This window comes from Labrus bergylta, chromosome 4, assembly GCF_963930695.1.
Source record: "Labrus bergylta chromosome 4, fLabBer1.1, whole genome shotgun sequence".
Classification (NCBI taxonomy): domain Eukaryota; kingdom Metazoa; phylum Chordata; class Actinopteri; order Labriformes; family Labridae; genus Labrus; species Labrus bergylta.
Genome location: NC_089198.1, coordinates 7,097,131 through 7,112,216, shown reverse-complemented (window position 1 = coordinate 7,112,216; position 15,086 = coordinate 7,097,131). Strand labels below are relative to the sequence as shown.

The 15,086-nt window shown below is 41.4% G+C and overlaps 1 protein-coding gene and 1 long non-coding RNA gene across 2 annotated transcripts in view; both read left to right on the top strand.

The window, feature by feature from the left end:
* The first annotated feature begins 1,390 nt into the window (after positions 1-1,390).
* LOC136178854 (presequence protease, mitochondrial-like) lies at positions 1,391-13,583 on the top strand. The gene is made up of 23 exons (XM_065953282.1): positions 1,391-1,503; positions 2,358-2,454; positions 3,396-3,556; positions 3,901-4,027; positions 4,198-4,286; positions 4,526-4,654; positions 5,331-5,444; positions 5,637-5,733; positions 6,193-6,327; positions 6,588-6,726; positions 7,486-7,602; positions 7,722-7,851; positions 8,028-8,148; positions 9,050-9,123; positions 9,234-9,399; positions 9,659-9,759; positions 10,125-10,245; positions 10,338-10,388; positions 11,220-11,332; positions 11,490-11,612; positions 12,787-12,932; positions 13,250-13,352; positions 13,490-13,583. Exons 1-23 carry the CDS (start codon positions 1,403-1,405, stop codon positions 13,581-13,583), a joined length of 2,649 nt encoding a protein of 882 aa, XP_065809354.1. The 5' UTR covers positions 1,391-1,402.
* A 1,160-nt stretch (positions 13,584-14,743) lies between these two features.
* Positions 14,744-15,086, top strand: part of LOC136179003 (uncharacterized) — a 254,514-nt gene continuing 254,171 nt past the window's right edge. The window contains exon 1 of the long non-coding RNA XR_010666307.1: positions 14,744-14,890. This is a non-coding gene — a long non-coding RNA (uncharacterized lncRNA). The remainder of the gene's footprint in view (positions 14,891-15,086) is intronic.

Sequence of the window (15,086 nt, the reverse complement as noted above, 5' to 3'; positions counted from 1 at the left end):
CTCTGTAACGACGACTGTCTGAGTTTCACTTCTTAGAAATCAAACTAGTTTCACCTCTGATCTACACAGCATGTGTTTGTTCAGTGTCTGCTCTTGCACCGTCCCACATGTTGGTTACACCCATCCTCAAACTGTAGATCTAAAGGGGAGGGAACAAGAAAATAAACGTCAGAGTGAAGCTGGCTGAGTCTGAGAGCAGGAAGAAGAGGGAGGGGTTAACAAGCTCTGACTCATGTTTCATTACTCTGACAGGGCAGATTCTCAACATGAATACATAACCTCTCTCTGTTGCATGGAAGAAAACTCTATAAGCAAGCATGTAAAAAACTCTAGTCACACATTTCTTAACATGTAAAAAGAAGTGAATAAAACACAGAGAATAACTGAACATGTTTTACAACTACTGTCAGAACGGAGCTACCTGTGAGCACCAGCATTACAAGCTGTGAAAATCTGAGACACCACAGGGAGGGGTCAGAGTTCTACTGAACTTCACCACCATTAGAAGAGGTGTTTTCACATACTGGATTAAATACACTGACCTTTATTTCTTGTTTTTGTCTATCAGATGGTCAAGCTGATGATTGAAGCAGATCATTGATGTTGTCTTTAAACATACTTCACCTCAGATTGAAGTCATAATCCTGTTTCAAATACAAACCTACTGATTCCTACTGCTGCTTTAATTTACAAAGCCTTGCCTTGCAACAGTCGGTTTGATTACAAGTAATGAAAGAATTGCACAACCAGTGCAGTGTTGAAAAATGAAGCCAATGTGGAAGTGCAAAATCCTGCAGTTCATTGAGTGTCCACTAGAGGCTGGCTCCAGGAACACCGGAATTCACATTCACACAACACATGCAAATAAAAAACTGTTTTTACAGCATGAATAAACATGTTTACAGCCTGGATTAGTTGTTGTCCACATGGGCACACACTGTACGGAGAGTGTATTTTTCTACAACAAATCCGATTTGAGGAACGATACGTGTTAACCATATTTAGCCAAGTAGCTGACATGATTGACAGGTGGGCGCGATGTGTACGAGGCTTAAAACCCGCCTCAGCTCCAGCTCTCAGTCTAGAAAGTTAGACTGAGACAGGATTTCCAGCATGGTGGCTGCTGCTGATGAGCCTCAGGAGCCCCTGCTGTAACAGATGGGTGACATCACTCAGGCTTCATCCATTAATATTTACAGTTTATGTTTCATACACATAATCCTCCTACAGTTAAATAAAAAGCTAATTAGTTAGCTTATCTTTTAATAGTTTTACCGGTCAGTTTTAGAAGAGAAAATGACTTTCAGATGATTGTTTCTTAATTCTTGGCTTGCTGATGAGCTTTATGTCTGACATGTTTTTTTGTTGTTGCCTCCCTTCGTAAACAGCCAGTGACTACACCATGTATCCGTTCTCAACCCAAAATGGAAAAGACTTCCAGAATCTTCTCTCGGTCTATCTGGATGCAGCTTTCTTCCCGTGTTTACGAGAGCAGGATTTCTGGTGAGTGGTGACTGCTGCTTCTCATATTTGTTTCATGTTTGTATTTATTTGACTTGATAGCATTGTAGCAAAAGTCAACTTTTAAATATTCAGTGAAGATTTTGTCTTTATAGTCAGCTGTTAACTCTGTTAGTTGGACTGTTTGTCCTGAGGCTGGCTTCACACTAGGGGAGTTTAGGCCTGATTTTGGGCCTTTTATTTGTCCAAATAATCCTCAAGTGTGTGGTGTCAATACGATTATTTTACAGCTCCTGATCGAGTCAGAGCCTCCCCGATCTGGAATCCTAAATACAAAAACATGTTTGATATTTACCATTCCAGATCGGGCTGCCTCCGACTGAATACCTGCAGTAGCCAAAAAGAGAGCGAAGAGAGCATCACTTTTACAGCTCACAAACATGCCAGTGAACACAAACATAACTGTGCCCTGAGCCAAGAGGAATATAGAAAAAGAAGAGCAGCTTGAGTAACAACATGAGTGGCTTTTTAATGTCTCGACTGTCTTCCATATTTGTTTTTCTTCTGAAGTCACGTTTGATCACACGAGTTTCTGTGAGATCTCGTGTCTGTGGGATCACCACTGTGAACTCGTTTCTACAAACTGCAGGTGTGTGGTCTCACAGTCGGGTCAAATCGTCTAGTGTGTGCAGTCGGAGGATTATAATGTTTAGAATCATTTAGCTGTCCTCATGTCTTTGGTCTCCCACGTTTTTTAAATAGGTTAAGATCTGAATATTGTCGAGTGTGTAGCCAGCCTAAAAGAGTCCAAGACCTTTCTGATATCACTTGTTTGAAACAGTCGCTGATGAAATCTGCTCTTCACTAGTTCATTTCTGTTTGTGTTGATTTTGCAGGCAGGAGGGCTGGAGGCTGGAGAATGAAAACCCAACAGATCCCAACTCCCCTCTGGTCTTTAAAGGAGTGGTGTTCAATGAAATGAAAGGGGCGTTTGTAAGTCTACACTTTCTGAATCATAGTTTTATATGTAGATACAATATAGTGAAGTTTAAGTGTTCTTTTAAGGAGCTTCAGATATCTTATATTTCATGTTACTTAAAAGCACCTCATGGATTAAGTTTGAGAGTGAAGTGGTTCGTGGTAACTCCAAGTGTTTTTTTTCTTGCTTTTATATTTATACTCACTTTAAATATGTTATGACATCATGGAACAAAGTTAAAATTATGCCTGCTCACGGTTTAGTAGTTGGCAAAAAAACAAAACAACTCAGGCCCTGCTGTGTCCACCTAGCGTTTTTTTTTTTCAGGCAGAAAAGAGCTGGCTGTGCGCTGAGAATAAAAGCGCTGCACGTCCGTCCTGTCTCTATGACAACAGTCTGTTGACAACAGCTCCTGTATGACCGACACTGTTCCGTTGCTTTTCTCTGTTTGATTTTTATCTGTCACTTTGAGCATCAAACGGAGGATGCTTGACCTCCAAATTTTTCCTGGATGATGAGCTCAATAATAATGACATCCCCGTTCTCACGGCTCCGATCAGACACAGAGCAAGGACCCGACTGATGTACTTTATGATTGGCTGGTTGAAAGAAAAGCGCCGGTGACGTCAACAGCGGTCTCATAAAAAGTTGAAAGATTTTTAGTTTGAAGCGCTCGGAGCGGCTGCACAAATTAGGCAGAGCGCTCAGAAGAAAGGCGCTGGACGCTGCGCTTTGCTGCTGCTGCAAACGCTCTCTCCTCATTGGGAACAATAGAACAAAGACACTCAGAAAAAGCTAACAAAATCTATAAAATGCTAGGCGGACATGGGGCCTAATGCAACAGCAGTGAAACAAGTTCCAGATATGAGATGAACAGGTGACGTCAGATAAATGGTTTTGAAATAAGAGTGTGTCAGTGACTGTTTAACGTTTGATTGTGTGTTTTTTTTTTTAGTCCGACAACGAGCGCGTGTACGCCCAGCACCTCCAGAACAAGCTGTATCCAGACCACACGTACTCTGTGGTGTCAGGAGGAGAGCCTCTAGCCATCCCTGACCTTACCTGGGAACAGCTCAAGCAGTTCCACGCCACGCATTACCACCCCAGCAACGCCAGGTACATGGACACACACACGTGTACACTGTGAGCCTAGAAGGGACAGGAAACTGTGAAGTGCTGTGAAGAAATGAGATGAGAGCAGGTGTTAGCCAGCAGAATCCTTTCTTTGTTACATTTAATAATCTCCTGCAGCAGAACGATGCAGGCTCACATTGACACAGTAGATATGAAACACAGGAAACATTAATAATTTGATGGTAACTGATGCTAGGTTGTCTTTTTCATGCTTTATCGATCTTATTTATTTCAGAATGATCATAATTCCTTAAAAATAATTTAACATGCAGGCTTTAAAATTGCTCAGAAAACACCCTTGAGAGTGTCCTCCATGTGCTCCTCAGGTTCTTCACGTATGGAGATTTGCCTTTGGAGCAGCATCTGAAGCAGATCGAAGAGGAAGCTCTGTCCAAGTTTGAACGCATCAACCCGAACACAGAGGTCCCCCCCCAGCCACACTGGAGCAGCCCTGTGAGTGTCATAATCCAGACCAGCATCTGTAACTTCTACTGATCAATAGATCTTAAAAACTACACCAACAATCTCAACAGCTGTTTATTATTGCATGCTTTTATATTAACACACTGAAATGCATTGATTAGTCGTTTTGATGTCGTCGTGAATCTCAATGGTTTCCCCAGAGAGAGGACCATGTGACCTGCAGCCCTGACGCTCTGGCTCCGGATCCGGCCCGGCAGAACACGCTGTGTGTGAGCTACCTGCTGGGAGAGTAAGACCGAAAATCATTTCTTTTTATTTTGCATTAAGATGGGAGAAGCCATAAAAAGAGCCTCCATCCTCCTCTTTATTCACTACATCTTGGTTGTCATGTCGACGGCTTTTTAAAGACTGAGAGCTTTACAGTACAGAAAGGATTCACTCAACAATTCTCTTCATTCAAAGTGAAGTTTTTAGCGAGTCCTATTGTTCAGAAATATTTAAAATCTCTTTGTTTTTTTCCCCGCGCAGCATCACTGACACATTTGAAGGATTCACCCTCAGCCTGCTGTCGTCTCTCATGATCTCTGGACCCAACTCTCCCTTCTACAAAGCTCTCATCGAACCCAATATAGGAACTGACTTCTCCTCTGTTGTAGGGTGAGTACGCAGGACGCAAAGTAACAAACTCTCACAAATAAAATGATCAGCAAGCTCAGAGGTTATTTAGAGCGACGGCTGGAGAAGCAGCGAGGACAGAAGTTTGGTTTAATGTGGAGGACTTCTCTGATCCAGAGGCTCAACGACGGTCCAGAACCATTTGATCTGTCAGTGCTGAGACAGCCGATGGAGACGACAGAGAGGGGCAGGAGAGGATGGGGATGATGCCCCCTGGAGGATTTGAATGTTATGGCTCTAATGTTTTAAAATAAACATCCTCATTTTGGCACGTTTGTAAATATTTTACAGCCAGCCGCTAAGATTTCAGTTATTGTCAATCCATGCAATTCTCTAAACACCAGATAAGCCAATAGAAGAATGTAATTGCAGTAGCTGGGTTCAACCTGTAGAGGGCCATAGCTATGCATATTTCTAACACAAAATGTGGAATTTAAATTTAGATACTTTGTACTCTGGGGGTTTAGTTACTCTTTAAAGACAGGTTTTCATCTATATGATTTTGCTAAGCTACTTAGATGACAACTTTCTTTTAGAAATGTCTATTAAAAGATAATTTAACATTTTAGTATATTGCTGCTGAGCTGTGATGCTCTGCCTCATGTGCTGCAGACAGCGCTCAGAGTACTGCATTGTTCTGAAATGTTGTGTTCTGCAGATATGACGGCAGCACCAAAGAGGCGTCGTTCAGTATAGGACTGCAGGGAATGGCCGAGGAGGACACCGAGAGAGTGAAGCAAATCATCAGCCAAACCATCAACGACATCATCGAGTAAGTCCCACGCTCCCTTTTGTATTTAAGACTTTAATATATGTTTACAAACCTGCTCTCTCTAAGTGTCAGCTTGTTTTGATAAAGCCATAAACTGTAAGGTCTACTTGCACATGAAGGATGATGAGTTGCTTGGTTACATGAAATTGAAACGGCACATAAGATAAAATGAGTCCTCGTCATCATCGACAGGAGCGGCTTTGAGGAGGAAAGAATCGACGCTCTCCTGCATAAGATCGAGATCCAGATGAAGCACCAGTCCACAAACTTCGGCCTGTCTCTGGCCTCGGTGAGTTCACAAACACAAGGACACTGCATGTATTTATAAACCTCTATGTGTGAGATATGTCAGGAAGAATGATGATGTTAGTTATGTTGTCTCTGCTGAAATCTTGTGTTTCTACCACTATATACTCTGTGTATTTCTATACAAATACAGAATGTTTTAAACATGTCTAAACGTATGAGATGAGCTTGTTTTCACAGCAGTTTATTTCTTCCTTTTTTTGATGAGTTGCAGTAAACTCAATAATCACAGAGAGTATAATATTTAAAGGGATTACACATGTGTATGAGAAGTAAAGTTTTAATCACTATACATCAATGTAAGAGTCAAACAGGACACTTAGATTAGCTTTATTTTGTCAGTAATGTTATAATCGCTTTGTGGATTCTGCTGCATGTTTCACATGTCGGTTTCATTATTCATGGCTGTTTGTGTATGTATATACATTTTTGTTTTTTCTAGTACATTGCGTCATCGTGGAACCACGACGGCGACCCGGTGGAGCTGCTGCAGATCAACGACAGCGTTGCCAAGTTCAAACAGACCCTGAAGGAAAACCCTCGCTTCCTCCAGGACAAAGTCAAGCACTACTTTAAGGTGTGTGACACTGGGAAAGTACTTTTCTTCAAAACATCCAGAAATATGTGAAAAAAGGTTTAAAAAAAATACAAGAATAAACCTTTTACAAGTCTCACTAATGTTCTCTGTAGGGGGAAATACTCGGTCTGCTCTTAAGGTCAACCTCAGCAGCCCTGGAGTGTTTTAAGATCATGACAAAAAAACATGAACTTTGAAGGTTTTCTGTATCATTTGTGTTTTTTCTCTTCCTCTTCAAATCCCCATTACCCCCCCTACAGGAGAACACACACAGACTGACCCTGTCCATGAGTCCGGATGAGGTCTACTTGGAGAAACAGGCCAAAGCCGAGGAGGAGAAGCTCCAGAAAAAGATCCATGCTCTGTCAGACAGCGACAAAAAAGACATCTATGAAAAAGGTACAAATGATTGAAACTGCTCCACGGAGGAAATCTGTGTTTCTCTGCTTCTGTTAAAACACTTTCTGAGCTTGACTCTGTGAAATCACACAGAATTGTCTGAAGCAAACAGGCTTTTATTGGCTGCTTGATTGATTTGATTGAAGCCCCAAAAAATCCAATAAACCATCAGATTAACACAATAACTGGGAAAAAAACATCAAGCGCTGCAATGTGACTGTATACAGAATATATTCATGTTGACCTGTTCTAGATAGATTTAGTCATATAGTGTTACAATGCTGCATGTTCAAACTAAACATAGGCAGAGTTATAGAGCATGAGGTAAACATATGTTGGAGTAATCCCAGGATGAGTCAGCAGAGGGCGCTAAACGGCTTGAGGTGTTTTTTACTGACGCCAGTATCAGATAAATAAGATGTTTTTTGAGCTGCAAATCATTCAAAGCTGCTCTATAAGTTTTCAAAGACTGACAAAAGTGTTACTGAATTGAGTGTCATTTGCCAGTTTTAGTCCGAGGGGGTGAGGAGTTGCCTTAAATATTAAAAACCGTCTTTGAGGGGACTTGTTAGAAACATTAAAGTACAGAGATTTACTGATGGAAAACCATAAAAGAACATTTCACCTGCATTCACTTTTCTGTTTATGACCCAACCAGTAAAACTTGTTGAAACATTTCAGAAGGATTTGATTGAGGCACTTCTGATTTAACTGTCTGTTTCATATTCATGTTCTTCTTCTTCTTCTTCTTGGGAAAAGGTCTGGAGCTGCTGGCTGCTCAGAGCAAAACGCAGGACGCCTCCTGTTTGCCGGCACTGAAAGTGTCTGACATTGAGCCCACGATCCCTGTTACTCCTGTTCAGATCAGCACAGCAGGTACGGCCCAGTGTCCGCTCTACACAAGTTTATAAAACATTATACACAACAAGGAAGAATCATCTCAGAGTGTTGTGGTTAAAACCCCTTAAAATGTTTCCTCTCCTTGTCTCCTTCAGTCGGCGTACCGGTGCAGTACTGTGAGCAGCCCACCAACGGGCTAGTTTACTTCAGAGCCATGTGCAGTCTCAACACACTGCCGGAGGACCTCAGGCTCTATGTCCCGCTCTTCTGCAGCGTTGTCACCAAGTAAGTTCACCTGACAGTCGATTGGACCAGAGCAAGATTTCAAAATGTGTCACCTGGTATATGAAAAGTTTGAAGATATTATGCTTTATTGATCTTTTCTGTATTTGTGTAAGGTTTGGACAGGTGGTGTTTGAAAGCATTTTAAAGATTGCATGTGTGTCTGTTTGTTAAATCAGGATGGGCTGTGGAGGTCTGGACTACAGACAACAGTCCCAGCAGATGGAGCTGAGGACTGGGGGCATGTCTGTCTCCACCCAGGTCGTCCCTGACTCCACCCAGCTGGACATGTACGAGCAGGTCAGTACCAGCTTACTGTGTTTGAAAAGTCTTACAAATATATGGATAGAAGTAATGTTTGGACAGAGACATTTCTGGACAAGAATACTTTAGATGATGTAGGGAGTGAGTCTGAGCCTGAAGGCAAAGCTCTCCATTTACCGGTCACCTATGATCATGAGCTATGGGTAGTGACCGAAATAATAAGATGGTGGATACAAGCGGCTGAAATGAGTTTCCTCCAGAGGTCGGCTGGGCTCAGTCTTAGAGAGAGGGCGAGGAGCTCAGACATTCTGGTAGAGCTCAGAGTAGAGCCGTTTCTCCCTCAAATCTAAAGGAGCCAGTCGAGGTGGTTCGGCCATCTGATTAGGATGCCACCTGGACGCCTCCCTTTGAGGTCTTCTGAGCACGCCCCAACTGGGAGGAGACCCCGGGGTAGACCCAGAGTTTACTGGAGGGATTACTGTGTATATCCCCACTGGCCTGGGAACACGTCAGAATCCCTCAGGAGGAACTGGGAGAGAGAAGTCTGGGTTGACTTACTACTGCTGCCACAGAGACCTGACCTTTGATAAGTGGAAGAAAATGGATGAATGGAGTAATGAAGTATGCTGCTCCATGTCAGGTTCCTTCATATATGACATCACATGTAATTTAGTAACTTTATTCTATATTAATTAAATGTTTGTTCTTTATTATGATGATTCTTGTGCATTGTGGAAACCCATCTTCTTTCTGCTGCGTCGTCTTCAAAAATCAAATGTCTCCTCAAAGCTGCAGAAATTGAAACTGAGTGATCGTGTGTTACATAAACAGAGGTTGTGATTTATCTTGGTTCAGTGTTTAACTGCTGCTGGTTACATTACATCGGTATAAAAGAGGTAATCAAAGAAGAGTCTTGTCTCTGTGTTCTCTGTTCCAGGGTGTCCTCCTGTCCTCCTGCCTGGAGAGAAACCTTCCTCACATGTTTCATCTGTGGAGCGACATATTCAACAAGTACGTCCTCCATCACTTCTTATAAACTGAGAGAAAATGTGTCCTGAAATTCGAGGAGGCTGAGAAGACAGCTCGATATTTATCTTCTTTATTTTTTTTTTCCACTACAGCCCCCACTTTGACGAGGTGGAGCGCCTGAAAGTGCTGGTGATGATGTCAGCACAGGAGTTAGCCAATGGGATCTCCTACTCGGGCCACATGTACGCCATGACACGTGCAGGCCGTCACCTGACTCCAGCAGGAGACCTCAATGAGACGCTTGGTGGGATGGAACAGGTATGCACCTGGAGTGTTGATCCTAAAAAACTAAAATGATAGTGTCTGACTCCTGCACGTCAGCTTTAAGAAGTGTTGTCATAGTGATTTAAAGCTTGAAGTAAATTACGCAGACGCAGATTCAAGACATACAGTATAGCATGATTTTTTTCTGACAAGCAGAGACAATTTCATTTGTTCCTACTTTGTGCAAGAGGTTTTTTGTTTTTCCATTCTCTCGCTTCATATTTGATCCATCTTTTATCAATGATTACTTCAGGTGAAGTTTATGAAGAGGGTCGCTGAGTTGTCCGACCTCAGCCAAGTCATCCGAACGCTCGTCAGGATCAAGAAGCATCTTCTCAACCCGGACAACATGAGGTGAGATGTTACACCTGAGGAGAGGTTTTCTTTTAAAAGGTTTTGTTTTGGGGCTTTTTGGGCCTTTATTTTAGAGACAGGACAGTGGACAGAGTCAGAAATCAGAGAGAGAGAGAGAGAGAGAGAGAGAGTGGGGAAAGCAGGAAATGAGCCACAGGTCGTCCGCTTGGAGGACTACAGCCTCCACACATGGGGCGTCCACTAACCACTAGGCTATGGTCGCCTCCATGGTGATAGATTTTTGAATGATGAAGAGATAGTGACAGTATTCTGCAGTTAATGTTATTTTAATTACTGCAACATGGTTTCAATATAAAGGGTCTGTGTGTAACATGCTCGTCAATGTAAATGTTTGTCTCTTACAGGTGTGCGATCAACACTACTCCACAGAAAATGTCGGACACGGCAGCACAGCTGGAGAGCTTCATGAAGGACGTGGCTGACAACAGAAAGGAGCGCAAACCGGTCAGAAGTAACATTATTGAGGTAAACTATCAACAAACAAATCAAAACATGAAAGCAGGCAGAATAATTCTTAAAATTAGATTTTAATATTCTCTTGATTTTTTTTTCTAAAGAGGCCTCTCGACCCATCGGATGTCTCGGGGCTGAGCCGGAAACTCATCTCTGTAAGTTTTCAGGAACATCTTACATTTCTGTGTTTGTTTGCTCGCTATGTCAGTGGTTCTCAACTGGTGGGTAGGGGCCCATAAGTGGGTCACAGAGCTGTTTTCAGTGGGTCGTGACTGAGTTCCTAGTGGAAAAAAAATGGTGTCAAAAAGTCTGTAAAGTTCTATGTTCTGTATCTTTGTTCTGTCACATCTTTTGAAACATCTTTCATTGAAAATAAACCTGATAGGTTGAAGAATATCAGAAACTCTGGTCGCAGGAGGAGATGGTGGTGAGTCCTAAAGCTAAACCCATTAAGAACCACTCCTCTAAATATATCCCTGCCATAGTGAGTTCACATTATATTAAAGGCAGAACCGTCTCTGCAGATAAAAGAAGATAAAATAATGGAAAAGATGAAGAAAGGCCGTCTTATAGAAACGCAAAAATACAGATTTTAAAGTCAAAAATCTTTGAAGAAGCAAAATAACACCAACACAAAACAGTTGAACCTTTGATTTCAATAGTTGTGAGATCACCTGTAATTTTATTTTGTCCTTTATTATGAGACATTCCTTCAAAACAAAGTCCTGTGCATGCATGAGATTATAAATATAACGCTTATTTGTTTTTTTTTAATACCTGAGTACAATATTCCACCAGTACCGCTCAGCTCTCTTTTAACCATAGTTTACATCTTATTGTATAATATAACTGTTTTGTTTGTGTATATACTGGTGGGTTTAGTATTTGTATATGTTCTATATTTAACTACTTCTCTACAGGTGTGCTCCGACAGGTTTTCGTTGTACTTGTACAGTGACAGTAAAGATCATCTTCTCTGATTTCAGGAGCACAACTTCCAGCCGTGTCAGATGAAAACATTCTTCCAGCTTCCCTTCCCTGTTCACTTTATCAGCGAGAGTATTCGTACGGTACCCTTCTCCCACCACGACTACGCCAGGTAACCACACCTGTACCTGGCAGGGATGAGTGACAGCACTTCCTTTAAAAGTCTGATTTACACGGACAGTTCTTTGTCTTTCTACTTTTTTCTACATGTAACTTTTAGTTCATCTAAAGTGTAATAAAAACTTTTTGTTTCCTTTTTTCTCTTAAAGTTTGTGCATCTTGGCGAGGATGATGACGGCTAAGTTTCTGCATGGAGAAATCAGGGAGAAGGGAGGAGCCTACGGGGGCGGGGCCAGGATGGGAGGAGGTCTTTTCTCTTTTTACTCGTACAGGTGAGAGGCCGCCACACCACACTCAACAAAGTTTTAAAAAACATTATGGAAATTGTAATGACGTTAAAATACAATAACAGTTCATTTTGTTGCCTTGGCTGAAACAAGTTTAATATTTTATATACACTCAGGCTTTCTCGAACCTTAGAAAACGATGTGCATTTTGGTTAATAGGTGTATTTAATGGAATCTAATACATACAAAATCTCCGTACTTATGAAGGAGTAGAGGTAGATTCTATAAAAGGGGGCATGCTGGGTTGTCTTCAAGATATGAATTTTGTTAAAGGTCACATATTCTCCTCGTCTTCAACCAGTTTAAATAAGTCTCAGAGCTCCTCAAAACATGTGTGTGAAGTTTCTTGTTCTAAATCCACTCTGATCCTGTATTTGATCATGTCTATAAACCCCTCTATTTCAGCCCTGCTCAGAACAGGCTGTTTCTGTGTCTGTACCTTTAAATATGTAAATGAGCTGTGTTTCACCACTCCCCCTCACTGGAAGGGCTCGGGTGTCTCAGGCTTTCTTGCTACCTGCTCTATTGTTTACGGTGAGAAGGCAGACTCAGAGGGCAGAACAAACACCTAGCTGTGGGAGTGTCACCCACCTGGGGGAGGGGCTACTGCTCTTCGTGATGTCATGAAGGGAAAAACTCCAAACGGCCTGTTTGAGCACACATTTTCTGAAAAGTGGAGCAGGCAAAAGACAGAGAGGATGGACTTTTCTCATCATTGGGGGGTTTGTAGACGGACTAGAGACACATAGAAACATGGTGAAGAGGATTTAACATCATATGTGACCTTTAAAATGTATTTTAAATCAAGTTTTGGAGAGACAAGGGAAAGAACCAAAGTTGCAGCAGCACTTATTTTGTTCTAATCTAATGAAATTTGAATTGAATTCCTGAAAGAGATTTGTTGCCATATTCTCAAATGTGACCTCTTCTTCCTCCCTTTGTCCAAAATGCAAAATCTTTATATTCCAAGAATATTCAGGCGATCTGTCTGGAAAAAAAGAGACACAGAAGACTGAACAATTTACTAAGGGAAGCCATCATGGGGCGTTTTTGGAAGCTGTAATAAAATATTCCAAATGACTTCTACGTTTAAAAAGAATCTTCTTTGAGTTGAACAGTGTGTCGTTGATTTTGTATTTCTTTCTCGTACTTCTCTAAGGGATCCAAACTCGGTGCAGACCTTGTCTGCGTTTCGTCGAGGTGTGGACTGGGCGAAGTCGGGACAGTTCACCCAGCAGGACATCGATGAAGCTAAACTGTCAGTGTTCTCGGCTGTAGACTCGCCTGTGGCCCCCGCGGACAAAGGTGAGGAACGACTGAGTGATCCCTCCAGCTGCTGTCAGGATGCCTCACCTGATCCTCCTCCAATCAGATCTCTGGAGCTTTAACATCTCAGTACATCACTGACAACTTCAACATTAGAAGTCTTTAATGGAGGTTAAAAGCTTTTAAAGGATTAATGAATAAAATGATGAGTAAAAAGTTGAATTATAAGCAAGTTCAGATATGAAGAGATCTTCATTAGTTTTATTAACTTAGTCTCCGTCTCTGTTGTAAAGCCGTCACTGTCTCCACTTTATCTCTTAGCCGTCTGGTTTGTTCACTCTGTGTTTGTGTTGCAGGAATGGGTCGCTTCCTCAGCGGAGTCACCGATGAGATGAAGCAGAATCACAGAGAAAGACTTTTTGCTGTCACTCACCAAAGTCTGGTGGAAGTGGCTGAAAGGTACAAACTTTATGTCCCCTTACATAACTCAGAAATGAAGAGAATGAGAAGCTAAAAGAAAAAACAGACTGACAAACTGTTCCCGTTTATTCCCACATCAAGTGTTAACTCGTGTCTTGTTTTCCCCCTCGCTGCAGATACCTCGGCGTCGGTCAGAGGACGTGTGGAGTTGCTATCTTGGGTCCAGAGAACGAGGCGATTAAAAAAGATCCCTCATGGATCGTAAAATAATCCAGTCTGTAGGTAACTTGTGATTTAAATACTCAACTGGCCTTCTGGAGAATCACAGCTGCACGACTTCTTCTGTACTGAATGCTGAAAGTCTACGGTTAGGATTTTCTATTAAAGAGTCAAAAAGCTGAAGCGCACAATATCAAGAGGAGGACTGAGAGCTGCTGTCATGGTTCAGATACGTCTTCATTCTGTATATATTTAATGAAATATATGATCATGTTGGAATACACTATGTGAGTGAGCTCTTCTTTTTGGGATCATTGCAAAAGTATCATCAAGAGATATATCATTTATATAAACTTCAATCAGGTGTTTTTGTTTTTTTCTGCAGGATACAAATGACTTTCTTCCTCTGTGGTTTACTCTGGGAAACTCAGAGCAGAGGAAGAACATCAGAGCCATTCTGTCTAATTCAAACAACAAACTGAGTCATGTGCAAACACTCAGTCAGGTCATGTTGGTCTTTGTGGGGGCGCAGGTAGTCTAGTGGTTTTTGTGCACGCCCCATGTATGGAGGCTGTGGTCCTATTTTCCACAATTTTCACATTTTCATTGGTTCCTAAGTTAGGAAGTGATTGAACATGAATTATGATCTTAATATGTTTCCCTCAGTACGACCCTTATGAGGTAGAAGTAAACAAAATCATATCAAGATCATAACTCATGTTCAACAACTTCCTAACTCTCTATCGATGAGCTGTAATCAGGAAGGTAATGAGAACAAACTCTTAGATAATGACCTGTTAACTATAGACTATGGTCATGTAGATAAGGTACTAATAAGTGCTTCATAATGACTAATAAGCAGCCAGTATGCTACTAGTTAGCATGCTAATAAGCCGCGAGTTAATGTTGAATATTGTGACCTTAAATTGAAGTTTTAACAATTATTTTTCAAGTCTTTGAACACCACAGGTGAAATCAATTTCCCTCCATTTTATCGTGTTGGAGGCACAAATCAACAGATTTAAAACTCAGGGTGAATAAAACCAAAGAATTGCTGCAGGTCAACACATCTGGTGAGATGATTGAGTTTTTAAAATCAGACACTCTAACCTCAGTTCCCTTTTCTAAAATCCTAATTCACTGATAAATAAAACAGAGTCACACGTCTTTGCACACAATAAATGTTTTATTACTCTGACAGGACGGTCACATCTCACTGCCGGCACATGAAGGTAAAATGTTGCTCCACTTCCAAAACTACAGCAACAGCAGGACCCTACTCACAAACACCACTATAGAGATGTCACACACACACACACACACACACAGAAAGCCCAGAGTGGATAGAAACAACAAAGGCAATAATAATTTAAGGGATTTTTTAACATCGATATCATTTAAAAAAAAGTCACCATTGTAGGCTCTAGGGTCACCGAAATATTTCATCACACATAAAGTAAATCATGCTTAACGCTTTTATATTATGTGTGCTGTGAGTTTGATGGCACTACAACATGTTATAGTATAGTTATTACATATTTAATTACCATATTT

Excerpts from the sequence above, each read along its gene's own strand:
- LOC136178854 (XM_065953282.1), top strand. The coding sequence starts at position 1,403 with ATGTATCCGTTCTCAACCCAAAATGGAAAAGACTTCCAGAATCTTCTC. Across the intron at positions 4,028-4,197 it reads AGCCACACTGGAGCAGCCCT|AGAGAGGACCATGTGACCTG; the intron begins GTGAGTGTCATA and ends TGGTTTCCCCAG. Across the intron at positions 10,389-11,219 it reads TGAGCCGGAAACTCATCTCT|GAGCACAACTTCCAGCCGTG; the intron begins GTAAGTTTTCAG and ends CTCTGATTTCAG.